Below are 15,434 nucleotides of genomic sequence, written 5' to 3'. Positions count from 1 at the left end.
AGCCACACTGGCTAGGGCAGTTTTACATTTTGTAATGCTTGGGAAAAATTATAATAATATTCTGTGACATGTGAAATTCCCATAAGATTTCACACTTTAATGTTTATAGATGCAGTTCTTTGGAGCACAGCTAAGCCCCTTCACTTACGTTACGTAGGGCACTTCCCATGACCCTGGAGGAGGGGAGTGGTTCAAACAGAGACAGTGTGGCCCAAAGCCTAGAATATTTACTCTTGGGCCCTTTGCAGAGAAAGCTGCCGACCCCGAGTCCACGACCACAATTGACATCTTTCGAGTTTCAGTGTGTGCCAGGCATGGTGCGAAGCACCTGCGAGGCACTGTCTTAGCTACTCTCCGCAGCAGCCCTGTGAAGTGCACTCTTTCATTGCCATTTTACAGATGGGGAAGAAGAGGGTCCGAGAGGGGGTATGATTTCCCCCAAATCACACCGCTGGTCAGCGTCAGAGCTGGGATTTTCCACACAGTGTCTGATTCCGGGGTCTGGATCGTCGTCAGCCTCCAAACACCGTCCCGGTCGGTGGGAGAGTACCCATGAGTACCCTGGCAGGGCTGAGGTGGAGGCCACAGATGGAAATTGTTTGTTTGACTTAGAATTTTTTTTCACTTTTGTTACTTTAGTTCATTATTTGAGGTTTTGTGTTTGTCTCTCTCATGAGAGTGCATGAGTTCCTTAAGGAGAGCGACCAAGGTGGGCCCCAGGGCGGGGCCCCGCACGCAGGAGGAGCTTGCTGATGGAAGGAAAGAGGTGGGGAGTGGGCCTAGGCAAGAGAGGAGGGGAAGAAGATGTGACAAAGAAATATATTATCGGGGAAGAGCTGGGTACCCGCGGCATTGTCCCCAGGCCATGGGTGGCTGCACTTGGCACCGAGGTGGCTTAGCCCATACCAGGACGTGCCGGCCTGGGCAGGGCACGCTGGGCCTGACGGGCCTGACCCGGCCCGTGTGCGCCCTCCCTCTGCTGCGGCCTAGCTGCTCCTGTCCGCCCGCCCCCTGTTCCCCTAACCTCTGGTGGCACTGTGGTTTCCCTGGCTCCCAGCCTGGACACGTTGCCAGCCCTCGATGGGGAGAGCTGGGGCAGTCAGAATGTACTTTGGAGCATGTCCATCCGGGGAGGGCGTGAAAGCGAGACCTCCTGTTCTCACGACCAGAGACAACGAGTTCCATCACAGGGGAATTTTCGACTCTGGAAAGGCGCCGAAAGAAGCCGTTTCTCTTCCTACCTTTCCAAGAAGCCTGCTGATTCTAAAGGGGAGATGCTGGCTAATGAGACTCGTTTCCACTGGTTGTTGGCCAGCATGAAGTACAGGCCTCTTATGTCAATGTAAGAAATGTCCAAACGTGTACAGAATTTTTACAAGAGTCCATTTGAGCCAAACTGACAACATATGCCAGGGAGCAAGGTCTCAAATGCACCCAAGAATAAGTTTTCCAGTTCCTTTTATGCATGTGTAGTTAAAGACGGCCATGAGAAAGACTGGAGAGAGCAAGGTTGGAAGGGATTAGAGGACAGTTCACAACATCACGTGCTCTCTTGAGGGTTAATATCCCCTTCGAGGGACATTTCTCTGGCATTTCAAAGGTGTGTTAACTGAGATGCACTCGGACAATGGACAGGGCTGACTTAAGACTTTTCACTGAAGAAGTTATAGGCTTGGCGAGTGGCTACCCACCCTAACCTACCCAGTTAGGGGTTTATGATCAGATCACCCTGGGAGGTCGCTTTCTGTAGAACCCCCTCTTTGGTCCACACTCACAAGAGCAAGGGGCAGAGGGGCTTGAGCAGAGACCCTCTTCCTTCCCGGAGTGGGAGTTGGTGTGAGGAAACACCAAGGGCAACAAAGTAACGCTCCAGCCTCTTGCTCTGCTGTGTCAAAGCCAGCTGGGAGGCGCGGGCCCAAGTGGGTGCCAAGGTGAAGGGAGGCTGGGTCCAGGCGAGCATGATAAAAAGTATATAGATGTATCTCTCCTGATTTCTCATGATTCTGCCCACTCTCTTTTATTGATTTTATTTGGCATAAGAAAAGAATTAATGGGGAGTAGTGTTTTATTAGTCCATTCATCCAAAAAAATAAATGTTTATTGAACCCCTGCATGAGCCAGGCTCTAGGAATACAAAAGTGAATCGTTAGGTGTTCTAAAGGAACTCATAAATCTTGCGTTGGCAGTGCTACCAGAATGCTGCTGTGCCAATACATTACTGACTGCGTGCTCTGTCCATCCCTGAGGCGGGCTCCCTTCACGGACCGAGTCATTTGCTGCTCACGATCATCTGCGAAGTAGGTTTTATCCCCTTTTTACGAAAGATGAAACTGAGGCACAGAGAGGTTACAATACTTACTCGGAGTCATCAGCGGCTGAGCCAGGATTCAAATCCGCCCGCACTCTCCACCACTCGCACCGCTTCTGATGATCGGAACTCGAGACTTGGCTGTGCGCTCGGCCTGGTGCTGTGGCCCGGACACACCGCACGGTTTAGCCCTCCGCGCAGCCTTCCGAGTGACATTTTACAAACGCACTTACAGAGGCACTGAACAGCCTGAGCGCAGAGCGGATACAGACGTGTCTCCAGAGCCTGTGCCTCGGTCACAGCTCCACGCTGCCGGTCGCGGCAGGGCTGTAATGTTGCGTTAGGAGTGCCCAGAGTGGCGCGGCGCCACATGTGCTGCTTAGAAAAGTCCCCCCTCCTGATTATGTGGGGGCGGGGGGCAGCCTCCTGCAGGTGAGGTCAAGTTCAGCTGTCCTCAGACTCCGAGGATATTGTGGGGGAAGAAAAAAATATTATTTTCTACCTTTCTAAGTTCTTCTAGATGGTGTAATAATCAAATTGACAGGAGACAGATTAACAGGAGGAAATAACCAAATTTATGATGTGTATGTACCTATGAGTGTTCCGTAAGATTATGGGACAAGCACAGCCAGGCACTTAAGGTCTGTATATGCCTGGTGAGCTCAGGAGAGGGGGGCGGGGCTTGTTTCGGTTTGGGACCTCAAAGCGGAGGAAGTCAGTTCACCTGGAAATGGAAAGCAAAGGTTTGGTACATAAATGTTTTCTCGGTCATCTTTAACAATCGGACAGAGAGGACTTTGAACCGAAGGGCCCTGCTAGGTTCCTCCCTGTTTACCACACACGGAAGATTGAACTCTGGTTTTCTAGGATGTTCTAGCTCCTTTCCTGGAGCCGGTCTTCTACCTAAATTCTTTTCGGCAGTTAGGGGGAAGGTCCAAGGCTTTTCCTCAGTCTCTTGTTTCTTAAAAATAACCAACTTAAAATAATCAATACCCCCAACAAGGCCTATTTTGGGGACGCGAACTCTGCTTCCCCTCCCCAGCTCTCCACCGAGGTGTCCGGACTCCTACGTGAGCACCACCCTGCGGGTTAAAGCCCTGAGCTCAGGTCTTCCTAGACTGAGGCGCGGCAGCGAGACACAGTCCCACCTTGGCCCCGGAGCACCGTGGTCAGGGACGCTCGGAGGCCGAAGGCAGGAGAGCCGTGCGGTGCCAGGAGCAGGGAACCGGCCGCGGTGTGAGCACCCGCGCTGGCGGACGGCCAGGCCGGGACTCTCCCCTCCCTCCCTCCCTCCCTCGGCACTCCCATCGCCACTCCCATCGCCACCATTTGAATCAGATATTTTACAGAGCGGTCGCGTTTGTGGTGGGAAATCAGGTTAGGAAAGGAAACATGGAGTGGGGAGTGCGCGGCAGGGGGAAAGGGTTTCATAATACCGTATAAACCGAGTCTCGGACATCTCTTGTCCTGGAGGCGCCAGCTTTTCTTTAGCCGGAGACGACCTTAGCTCCCTGGGGGAGGAGCTTGTTGCCATAGAAACCACCGCCCAGCGCTTGGAGCTGGGGATTGCTCTGACTCATGCTGGACTGGGGAGCAGGGTTGTTTGAGATTGGCCCGCATCTGCGATGTTCGAGTCGAGTCCTAGAAGTGGGATTACTTGGTCAACAGTTACACACGTTTATAAGGTTCTCCCTGAACTGCATGTTGGTTTAAAAATAATCCAGCTCACGGGGACAGAGAGGAAGGAACGTAGGGGAGAGGAGGGCAGCGTCCAGCAGGGCATCGTCAGCGACGCACCTGTATCAGCCAACTCCTGGCTCCTAGTGGCGGTCAGTCAGGGCTGGGCCCCACCTGCTCAGATCTGGTTTCCGCGTGCACCTGGTCAGACACCGCGGGGAAATTTGCTCATAGAATCCCTAACCAACTCCCAACCTGGTAGTCAGAACCCCCGCCCTGTTGAATTAAACAAGGTAAACCGCCGAAGCAAGCAGTCACCTGGCACCGCCTCGCATGCGATTGCCAAAGTGAGAAGTGTAATCACAGAGCTGCGGAGAAAAACTCGAGACCGGTGTTTTCCTCAGTGTGGACACTAGTGTACTAGGGTAGGGAGTCTGGAGTTAGGACTGGGAGGCTACCTTCCCAGCATACTCAGGACAAATAAGTCAGCTTTGAATTAGTCAGACCAAACCATGGCAAAACAAACGAGCATTTTGTTGACTTGCTTTTGCTCTTTATTTTCGTCAGAGCCAGATAAAGAATAAAAAGGGGGTAGCATGCTGTATTAGCAGATGGCAGAGCCTTGCATTTTTTTTGCTTCAGTCTTCTCTGCGAAGGACATCTTCCCACCGAGAAAGGGCTTCTGAAGGCTAATGAGAAGGAAGTCACACCAGGGTTGGCCAGCAGCACAGGGTTTGAGCTGCCAATCAGACACGGGCAGGCTTCAATCTGATAATACGGTTGGTAAGTATTGGCGAAGGAGACAAAGCAGGAGATACAGTACTCTCCTCTCATCAGGAGGCCCAGAAGCTTCCTTTGCCCCTCCCTTGCTTGGGGTATGTACCAGGGATGAGAGCCAGGGAGTGTCGAGGTCACCTTGACATGCAGACACGTAGCCAGTCACCTCACGGCTCCACTAATGCACACTGTAAGTGAAGCAGACATAACACTCCCCATTTATCTTACCTACTGTTTTCAAGGGCACAGTGCTCTGGGAAAACCAGGTCACTCTCATGTGGGCCTACATCAGCCCCGGCCTCACATTGACCTTTCTCCCACAAGTAGGTGTTGGGGGTTGAATTGTGTTTCTCTAAATGATGTCAAAGTTCCAAATCCCAGCACCTATGAATGTGATCTTATTTGGAGATAAGATCTTTGTAGATGTAGTCCAGTTCAGGTGAGGTCATACTCTATGAGGGTGGGCCCTAATCCAACATGACAGGTGTCCTTACAAGAAGAAAAAACAGGGACACAGGGAGAGGAGTGCCAGGCAGAGACACACAAGGAGAAGAGAGCCATGTGCTATGGAGGTAGATGCACCTACGAGTCAAGTAATGCCTGGGCCGACCAGAGACTAGAAGAGACAAGGAAGGGTCTCCCCTGGAGTCTTCGGAGGGAGCTCGCCACCTCAATTTTTGTATTGCTAGCCTCCAGAAGTGTAAGAGAATACATTTCTGCAGTTATAAGCCACGCCACGGTATGGTACTTTGTCACAGCACCCCCGGAAACAAATACAGGAGGTAAAAATAGAAAAACCATTCGTTGTAAATAAATATTATGCCTCCTGGCGTCAACAAGTGACATTCCATGTTTTTGAAAGAGCATGATTGCTAAATCACAGACTCTGATTTTTAGGAGATATCAGGGAAAAGGTAAAGTTTCTCTTTACCTTTCTCTAAGAAAGTGTAGGGCCTACATCCAGGAAAGTGAGTGTCTTGCTCTACTCTGCGCTGAGCAGAAACCACCTGGATTTTGTTGTCAGTTTTTTGGGCAGCACCCCATGGAAATACACAGGCCACCCAGAGGGGTTGCTAAGATACTGAGCAGGGGGTCAGGGGTGCTTGATCTGGGTCACTTCTACTGCAAACACAGTGCCTGTCTGGGAAGGGCTATCCTGACACCTGAGACTCAACCAGCATGGCTGTGACTGGTAGGCAGGGAACTCTGGCCCCGTGAGTGATTTCGAGAGGTTCCGTTTGTTCCTTATTTTCCTATCGTCAGTGCCCAGTACATCATCTGGCACATGATCGTTTGTGAAATGTAGAATATTAAATGGTATTCCTAGGCACAGGCCAGCTCGGGTGTGAGTTCTTGGGTTGCAACTGGGTCAGCTGGCTTTCTGTTAATCCATTTCTGTCCACATCACCCCACTAGGTTAAGGCTGGCTTGGACCTTCTCTTTTCCTGAGGAAAACATGGCAGGGAAGATTCTTTCTGCTTCATCACCATTATTTTCAAATAGTCCTCTTTGGTGTAGGACCTCCTCAACCCCCCAATGTGGGGGACCTCCAAGGACCACTGACAGTAGCAAGGAAGGAGCCTCCTGGGGCCCAAGCCAAACCATCACCCCAACTGCCTGCAAAAGTCTGGAGTGGCTGGGAGGAGCCTGGTTTTGAGGGGCTGCACCTGGAGAGCTGTGAAATCCATCATAATAATGTCTCTTCCCCAGTTGCTCATGCCCTGAACGAAGGCTGGAATAATTGTTCCATACTATCCTCTTTCAGAGGACCATCTGGCAATAATTTTCATAAAGGTTTCTGAAAGCAAAGATAAGAAAAACTCAATAATGACTGCATTAGGCAGAGTTTCTGGGCTCCTGATTTCAGGGTGCCTCCTTCTAGCTGATTGTGTTTGTCTGTCGCTGGAACACACCACCTCTCTAATCAGCTGGCTTTGTTCCACTGCAGAGCTGCCTGATAACTCGGCAGCTTTAGCCCATCCTCGCAGGGCATTGTGGCCCTGAAAGAGGACCCGTGCCAGCCGAAGACCTGAACTCTAATTCACCTCTGCTGCGTAATGGCCACTCCACAGTGGGCCAGTCCTGTAACCTTTCTGAACCCCAAATTCCACTAAAATAATAATTCTGCCGCTCTATCCATTTCTGGGTTTGCTTTGCTTTGGATTATGAAAGTGCTTTCTAAATTATAAACCACCAATCTGATATGAAGAATTGCATCTCCCTAGTGATCTCTGATCCGACTATTTTCCAATTCTGAAATGGACGTTTACCTTTACATCATGTTATGTCACTCATTCATTTGCAGAAGGATTTTTGCCATGCTGCATCTGTGTGTCAGCCACTGCACTAGGGCCTGGGGACTTGGAGGTAGAAGATGGAGCTCTCAATAATTTCCAGCAAAGGATGCTATGGAGTACACGAGAGTGGCGCTCAATCCAGACTGGGTTGGGAGGGTCTGGTATTGGAGGAATTGTCAGAGGATCCTCCCTAAAGTGGGTGATGTCTTTGCTACATTCTGAAGGATTGGGAGGACTTAACCAGGGGAAAGAGTCAGTCAAGAATGAGAGCATTCCAGGCAGAACACGTGGCCTGTGTGCCTAGAGATTGGTGTTTCTCAAAGGGGATGCTATTGGCAGTTTGAGAGGACAAACGTACGTGTGTGTGACTTTTCCATGCAGTGGAGGGTGGTTGGCATCCCTGCCCCTAGGCACTAAATATCAGCAGTACTTCCCACCCCAGATACACAATCAACGGGATACCTCACAATGCCCCTTCACATTTCCAAATGCATGCCCGCCACTCCATCAGGGGCTTTGGTGCCATTTCGTGGGTGAGAACCACTACAAAATATATAGCTACAGATACAGATAGAGTACAGATACAGATATAGATACATAGTGGCATGTTTAGGAACTAGAGTGCTGCTGGGGAGGACAGGACAGAAAGTGGAAAAAAGATGGAGGAGGCACAGGTCGGGTGATGAACAGTCTGGAGTGCCGTCTTCCGGAGTTCACTTTCTAGGAGCAACTTCTTCGATCAGGGAGAGACAGGCCGTATGTAAAGGGCTTCGGCATGTAACAGATGGCCAATAACTTTAAGATCTCTGTTTCCCAGGATGCTGCCAACCCCAGTTTAGTTAACACATGCCCTGTTCTTGGGCATGCGCACTGTCGGTCTACCTCCTGATGCCTGTGTGCATCAGAGTCAAACTTGCCAGTGACAGTTAACTCTCCAATGTCTGTTCAACTGTGGGGAAAGAGTAGGTGGGCAAGACAGCCTCAAGATGTCAGTAAGGTGTGTAGTGGGCTCAGTCCTAAGGATCTTGGGCTCTTCTCTGCTCTTGTGGCCCCACTGTCTGGCTGCTTGAGGTCTCAAAACAAGCACACTCCAACTCAGAAAGAAACGGCACTCTTACACACCAGCAGCCACTGCCGCCACCACCTGTTGCCAAGGAGTGTCAAGGGGAAGATGCTGTGGCCTCTAATACATCCTGTGGTAACTTAGGTCCAAATTATAAACAGTTGGTTCATTTGCCAAGACGTGTTACAAATAAGGCTGCACTTGCCTGTAGTAAAGAATGCTAGGTGTGTTAGGTTCCTGGCTGAGCCCTCGGAGCCCACTTACTCACACAGTAAGTCGGTAAGCCATCGTGATGAGGGCATTTGGGACCCAAGTATCCTGTGTAATGCTGTTTCCCAGGAAGAGCTAGTCCAACTCCAGGAAAAGATCAGAAGCACGTACGGTCCCCATTTGTTCTGTCGCACCCCAGGGTGCAGCACACTGCAGTGACCACTCTCAGTTGCTGGGAGACATCTCTTGTCTCCAAGCCTTTGCCTGTTCTGTGCTCCGTGCCTGAGATGCACCCCACTCCTCCTCACCCCACTCCTCTTCACCCTGGGATGCCCCTCTGGTGGGCTCCAAACTCTCCACTTCCTCTGGCAACCAAAGCACTTACCACACTGAGTTGCAATTTCCTGCTTACTCATCCATTTCCCATGCTTGACTGGACCTTCCTGAGGGCTAAGAAATTATGTTTTTCTCTGTGTCCTCAATGCCTACTCAGTGCCTGGCGCACGCCAGTCATTTCACGGGTATTCGTCGGAATGAGTGATTGAATCAGTGAGTGAGGCTTCTCTGACTACACACCCAGCAACAAGACCAAGGATCTCTCCCGCTCCTCTACCATCTTGTGAGTGCAGAGACTCACTCCAGTTGTGTGGCCCAGAGTTTGGGAAGAGTGGGGACGAGAAAGAGAGAGGAAGGAAAGAGAATGTGTCTGAGGAGGGGTCAGCATCTGATGAATTTGGCTACCGGATGGGCTCAGCAGCACAAATGACAAGAAGAGGGGACTCCCTTCACAGCAAGTCAGGCACCTTCATGATGCCTGGGAAGGAGATGTTGTTGTGACACGAAGTGGGGGTAGCCGGCCCGTAGCCTCAGGTGCTGTTCTCATTAGATTGTAAACTAAGACAGGACGTGCGTCCACACAAACGCCTGTATGTGAGTGTTCACAGCGGTGCTATTCTTCATAGCCAAAAAGGCGGGAACAGCTCAAATGTCCACCTACTGACAGATGGATAAACAAAATGTGCTGCTATTCCATACGATAGGGTAGTTTTTTTCAGCTGTAAAAAGGAATGAAATACTGGTACGTGTTACAACATGGACGAACCTTAGAAACATTATGCTCAGTGAGAAGAGCCAGACACCTGAGACCCCATGTTCTGTGACTCCATGCATATGACCAGCCAGGACAGAGACAGAAAGCAGGTTAGTGGTTGCTCAGGACCGTGGCGGGGGCGGGGGGGGTGTCACATGGTAGGGAGTGATAGCTAACGGGTACACGGTTGCCTTTTGAGGCGATGAAAATGTCTTAAAATTGACTGTGGTGATGGTTGCCTACATCTGTGAGTATACTAAAAGCCATTGAATTGTACACTTGAAATGGGGGGAGCGTATAATATATGAATTATGTCACAATAAAGCTGTTGAAAAAAATAAAACTTCTAAAACAGAGTGTTAACCTGGGCTTAAATCTTTTTTTAATGATTTATTTATTTTTAGAGAGAGGGGGAGGGAGGGAGAAAGAAAGGGAGAGAAACATCAATGTGTGGTTGCCTCTCATACTCCCTCTACTGGGGACCTGGCCTGCAACCCAGGCATGTGTCCTGACTGGGAATCAAACTGGTGACCCTTTGGTTTGTAGTCCAGCACTCAATCTACTGAGCCACAACCAGCCAGGGCAGAATTTTTATTGATTTATTTATTTATTGGTTTGAATATGGTGTTGGAGGGAGGGGAAAGAGAGAGAGAAACACCAATTTGTTGTTCCACTTATTTATGTATTTGTTGGTTGATTTTTGTATGTGCCCTGATTGTGGATTGAACCCATAACCTTGGTGTATCGGGGTGATACTCTAACCAACTGAGCTACCTGTCCCAGGCAACCTGGGCTTTTGAGGACTGTGTGCCTCCTGGAATAGCATGCTAAAACCGGCATGTCTGAGCATTTTCCTGGGCCTGTCAATGTCCCTGGATTCTCTCCCACCCCCCTGCCCTCCCACTAACAAAGGAAACCACTGCCCTGCTGCCCTCGAGGGCTCAGCGCAAAGCCTGACTGCAAGAAAAGAATGTGCTGAATATTGATGTGATCAAGTATGCAAATTCACAGTTTTATTTAAATAAAAGTGTTTCGTGTCCACTCTTCAACTAGTAATTAACCAAAGAATAGAATGCAGTATGGTTCTAGAACAGCCTTCATTGCTGAAGAAAATGGAATGATTGTGAATTCCATCCTGAAATGTATGATTTTTTAACTCAAAAGTATTATTGGTAATGTGAGCATTTAATAGTTTTTACATGGCTACATGCTGATCATTTTTAAGTTAGCAGACCCTTCAAAAGTAAGTGTAGTGACTTGGTAGGAAATCAAGTTGTGTGTATATGTAAAGTTTGTCAAGTTTCTGAACCTTTAACTAAAAACGTTTGCATCATCAGAAAAAACAGTGAGGTCTGTTCATCCCCTGAAACAAATAAATACCGTATGATTCTTTTCTCTGAGTGATCAGAACCACTAAAAGCAGAGAGATGTCATTTGCACTATTTGAGGAATTGTATTTTATTTCCTGGGCAAATATCAAGAGGGGGAAAAGATAGTGAAGGCTTGTTCAACTGAGCTGTTTTTGCATTTTTTAAAATTTGCATTTGTGTTTCAAACTACTTGAAAGGTTTAAGGAAAGAGTTCATCTTTTTTTTTTTTTTTTTGCTAAAGAAAGTGTGTGCTCTCACACCCTTTAAATTTGAACTTTTCCTATTGAGTTACTGTAGGTCTAATTTTCTTTGAAGAACCCATTCTCCCTGCATCTCCCTTTTGCTCATCAGCGCGCCCTCTTTCCTATTTGTAGCGCTCACGGTGCGGTCCAGGCTGCGCCGCGCCGGGAGACCTGTGCACTGGTCGGCTCTCCCTGGGTGGGTCGTACAGTCACGTTGTGGCGATGGACCTCAGCGGCCCGGCGGAGAGCCTGGAAACAGCTGACTGCTGACTCAGAGGGGGCGAGCAAGCCACCCACGAATCTCATTGCAGCTCGCTGCTGCATCCCTATCCCATAATCCCTTGCTTGGTTTGCTGCAGTCTTTTCAACAGACCCTGAGTGAGAAAAAGATGTCCTGTAAGATAAAGATTGATTGGTTTGGATGCCGAGAGGGGTCTCCCACTTGTTAAGGACCCAGAAACATTCCTGCGGACTTGGCCGAGCTTCCTCTCCTCTCATTTCCTCCATTTTTCTCTTCCTCTGTTCTGTTGATGATCTGGCACATCCCTCCACAGAGCAGAAGATATGCTGGGCTTCTGATGATGGCTGCACCGCATGGTAGGGGATTTTAACCGGTCTCTTTGCATGGTGCTTCCAAACTTGAGATGTTAGCAGAAATGTGCATTGTTCTTTTGGATTCCCGCGGGGCTGCAGCTTGGGAGGGTTTAATGCCTTGCCTTGTTGATTAGTTTGCAGAAATGAGTAGGTCCTAAACGTTCCAATTGCTTAGTATTATGCCAGGTGGATAACTGATCTCTCCTGCTCTCTGTTCTGCTCCCCACCCCACCTTCCCTCTCTCGGTAATACTGCATGATCTGTAACTATAAGATAGATAAGAGACTTGCTCTTTGCTTAAACAAAGGCGCTGAATTCACAAAAATAGGGAGAAAGTCGTGCAAGATTTTCTTATCAAGTTCCTAATGTGACCTGACTAGCTTTTTTTTTAACTAGTTTTTATGTTAACGTGTATCTCGCCTTATTTTAAATAGAAGATTTTTTTTTTCTCCAGCATCTGCTGGGTACGAAGATGGGGATGCAATATTGCATTTGCAGGATTCCTTCCTGGATACCCCAGGGTGGAGGGGAATGTGCGACAGACCCTTCCCCCACCCGGTCCTCTATTAGAGAACCCTGGGGTTGAGTGCCACGGTTCTCAGTTACCATTGGAAACCCATTCATTCATAATGCATGACTCGACCTTCTGAATTCCAAGTCCCATTGATGGCCAGCAAAGATGCGGGAGATGATTTGAGTTTTTTTTCCTGACATTTTCCCACTGCCTTTGCAGTAGACTCAAATCTGGGTGGAGTCCAATGGTAGCATTACTGGAAAAAAAAAAATCTTTGGGTTGGACCTTAGGTTTGCTTCCTGAAGCAGTGGGCATTATCTTTGTATGGTAGAAATTTTTCTACAAGTGTGCCCCACCCTGTCATTATTCCTGGTTTGGGGGAGGGGGTGGATAGGAGAGCAAGTCAGAAAGCTATTCATTTTCAACTACTAACTAGGTGGACTTCTGAACCAAAAGATAAGATGATATTTCTGTCTTAGAAAAAGATGGGTTTTAAGCTTTAAGGAACGGATCTAGATTTAGAATGAGGCATTTTAAAAAATTATCGGTTCTTCTTTGGCTTTGATCCTATTGTGACAGTTTTATTCCTCGTGTTTGTCAATTGTTAGAGATTCTTTATTATTATTATTATTATTTGAAAGAAATTAGAATATGTAAGGAGAGCCATTTGTTTGCCCAGATTCTTCAACTGATTTCTTAAGTATTAGGATTGCATTCTGCCTGGTGCGAACCTATTTCCTGGTGCCTTTCTTTCCCAGCAGATGCCTTAGCAGCGCCAGCCCCAACCCACCATGGTGTTGAATCACGCACGCCCTCCCGAGCAGGCAGACAAAGCGAAGTTTCCCGTGTGCGGTGGTCTGAGAAAGCAGCTTTCTGCTGCTGAGTGGTCCGCTGTGGCCTTTTTTAAACCTCTAAATATTCCTTTCCAATATACTCCTAGAAAGACACAAGTGATTTTCGTTGAAAAGGCTGACACAAGGCCTAATGTAAAAAGGCTCTTTGATAGAATGTGCTGCTCCCAGAAATACGAATGCAGCGTGTACAATGCACACATTTTTAAAACAGAGAATAAAACCCATATACATTTTCTCTGTAGTTATTATTATAATCCTGAGATGACCTTTCTAATATAACAAAAGCTTAAGTGAGTCTTCTTGCATGTGAAATAGAGTAAAAATACTTATTCTTTGTGTCAAAAAGAAATGAAAATGTCCTTCATTTGGGTATCTTTAGACATTAATTTCTTCAAACTTACAACTTTCTTCTCTCTATTAAGTAGGGGAAAACCCTAAAGAAATAGCAATTTTCAAAAAATTTAATCTTAATTTTTAAGTCTCCCTCATGTCTTTTTTCATTGCCTCTTTCATATGACTAAGACTTTAACCCAACATTGGTATATATTATTGAAATGTATCGAAGAAAGGTCCTTTCAAACTTTAAAAAAATTGCTGCCAAATTATTTACTATTATAGTTTTTTCTTTAAAAAATGTGACCGAATTACCTCTAATTGTGGCACCATTATGGTTTGCACACAACTGTAATTGCTTAAGAATGCCATCTGTGCCCCTTCATGACTTATGTAAGGGTTTTAATATCAGAGCAGAATTTGTTCTGTAATGGGATTGGCCGTTAGGGTTCTCTGGGCATTATGATGTGGGTTTGTCTGAATTTAACAAACCCTCCTACATTTTGGAGATATAGATGAGACCAGATACCGAGCAATAAATGAGCCCAGTATAATGTATTCAAATCGCCTCACTGAAGGAAGCGTTCATGACGGCTGTCTGCACTCCAGCCTTTCTGCCCACTCCTGCCTTACCTTCTCTGCCTCTCTAGTCTCCGCAGCCTTCCTGAGTGCCCGCAGCCTTCCTGAGTGCTGTTTGTTCTTCTTGAAAATGCACTTATTTAAGTGAATATTTACTCTAATCAACATCAGCATTAAACAATATGCTTCCTACTAACCAGGGGCGAAAGAGGTTTACTGTGAGCAGGCCTGTCTTTTGAAGTTCCGATGTAGAATAAATTTCTACTCCCCCTACTTGCAACCACGCCCAACCCCCCCCCCCGCCCCCCCACCCCAGCCTAGGGGCCTGGCTGTGCTCTGCCATTTTTGTGCTCCCAGAATATTCAGCCTCTTTGTGGAGTGAGGAAAGCAAGGGAGGGGACTTGGAAAGCGAGGTGACGGATGTGGGAAGAGGAGACCCCACTTATCCGGATGGTCCCAGGGTACTGCAGGGTGAGCGTCAATTAGCCTGACCACTTAACACTCCATCGTGCAGACTCCTTCTGGAAATTAGAATCCCCAGAGCAAACCTGAAGAACTGACTGCAAAGGGTGAGGGCTTTTACGAAGAAAGCAATGGCAAACAGCTATCCATACTAAGGAAGGAGGTAGAGGACATAGGCATAAAAACAAGTTGGGGACTTGGCTTTTAAATCAGCTTCTGCCCTGGCTGGTGTGGCTCAGTGGATCGAGTGCCAGCCTGTGAACCGAAGGGTTGCTGGACTGATTCCCAGTCAGGTCACGTGCTCAGGTTGCAGGCCAGGTCCCCAGTAGGGGGTGCACGAGAGGCAACCACACATTGATGTTTCTCTCCCTCTCTTTCTCCCTCTCTAAAAAGAAATTTTTTAAAAATCTTAAAAAAATTTTTTTTTTAAATCAACTTCCATGTAAGCAAAACCCAGCAGTCTAGGGAAGCTGCCATGCACCTGACCCTGCAAGTAAGAACCTTTGGAAAGCTTGAGCATGTCCTCATCTGGAGACAGAAGTTGAGTACAACAGATACCCTCCCCCGCGAATGTGTCCCCACCAAAACACACATTCACACTTATGTGGTTGCATACATACTGCCAGGAAAGATACTGCATCTGGCCTTCTAACTTACAAAACGGCCCATTTGGGAGAGCAGCTTGATTTAACTGGAAATAGGTCACCCTGTTTTAATTCCACTGAAGAGTGTCCTCTTTTATTCTAGTTGAGTTCTCAGCTCCAATGCCAATTCCACTGCGGACGAACACTCACATTTTAAAAATTAAAAGTACCTGGTTTCTTTAGTCATGTTTCAACCTGTGGCTTGAGCTTGAGGTACCACCTGTCCTGGCAGGTAAGAGGTGGCATATTGTGAGCTACATAGACAGTCCTAATGGTTCAAGATTTCCTTTCTAGAACTGCACCAGAAGATTTTTAACTCCTTGAGAAGCTGATTTTAGCATATCTGCACCGCCGTCATCTGCCCGAGAGCAGTACAAAACGCAGCCATATTAATACATTCAGCTGAGTGGCAACCAAGAG

General features: G+C 47.7%; 1 protein-coding gene across 8 annotated transcripts in view; it reads left to right on the top strand.

Moving 5' to 3' along the window:
- TRIM2 (tripartite motif containing 2) overlaps positions 1–15,434 on the top strand; it is a 119,823-nt gene that overhangs the window by 54,624 nt on the left and 49,765 nt on the right. For 2 of the 8 annotated variants that reach the window (XM_045830892.1, XM_045830891.1), the window contains exon 1: positions 11,420–11,631. The exons of the other annotated variants lie outside the window; for them this stretch is intronic. In XM_045830892.1, the coding sequence (XP_045686848.1) occupies positions 11,629–11,631 (3 nt within the window). In that variant the 5' untranslated portion in view covers positions 11,420–11,628. Of the gene's footprint in view, positions 1–11,419; positions 11,632–15,434 lie in introns of those variants that run through there. 8 annotated transcript variants of the gene reach the window in all.

The sequence above is a fragment of the Phyllostomus hastatus genome, unplaced genomic scaffold (genome assembly GCF_019186645.2).
Source record: "Phyllostomus hastatus isolate PE091 unplaced genomic scaffold, TTU_PhHast_1.1 phas_contig_159, whole genome shotgun sequence".
Classification (NCBI taxonomy): domain Eukaryota; kingdom Metazoa; phylum Chordata; class Mammalia; order Chiroptera; family Phyllostomidae; genus Phyllostomus; species Phyllostomus hastatus.
Note: the sequence above shows the minus strand (reverse complement) of the source record. Positions and strands in the feature narration are given on the sequence as shown.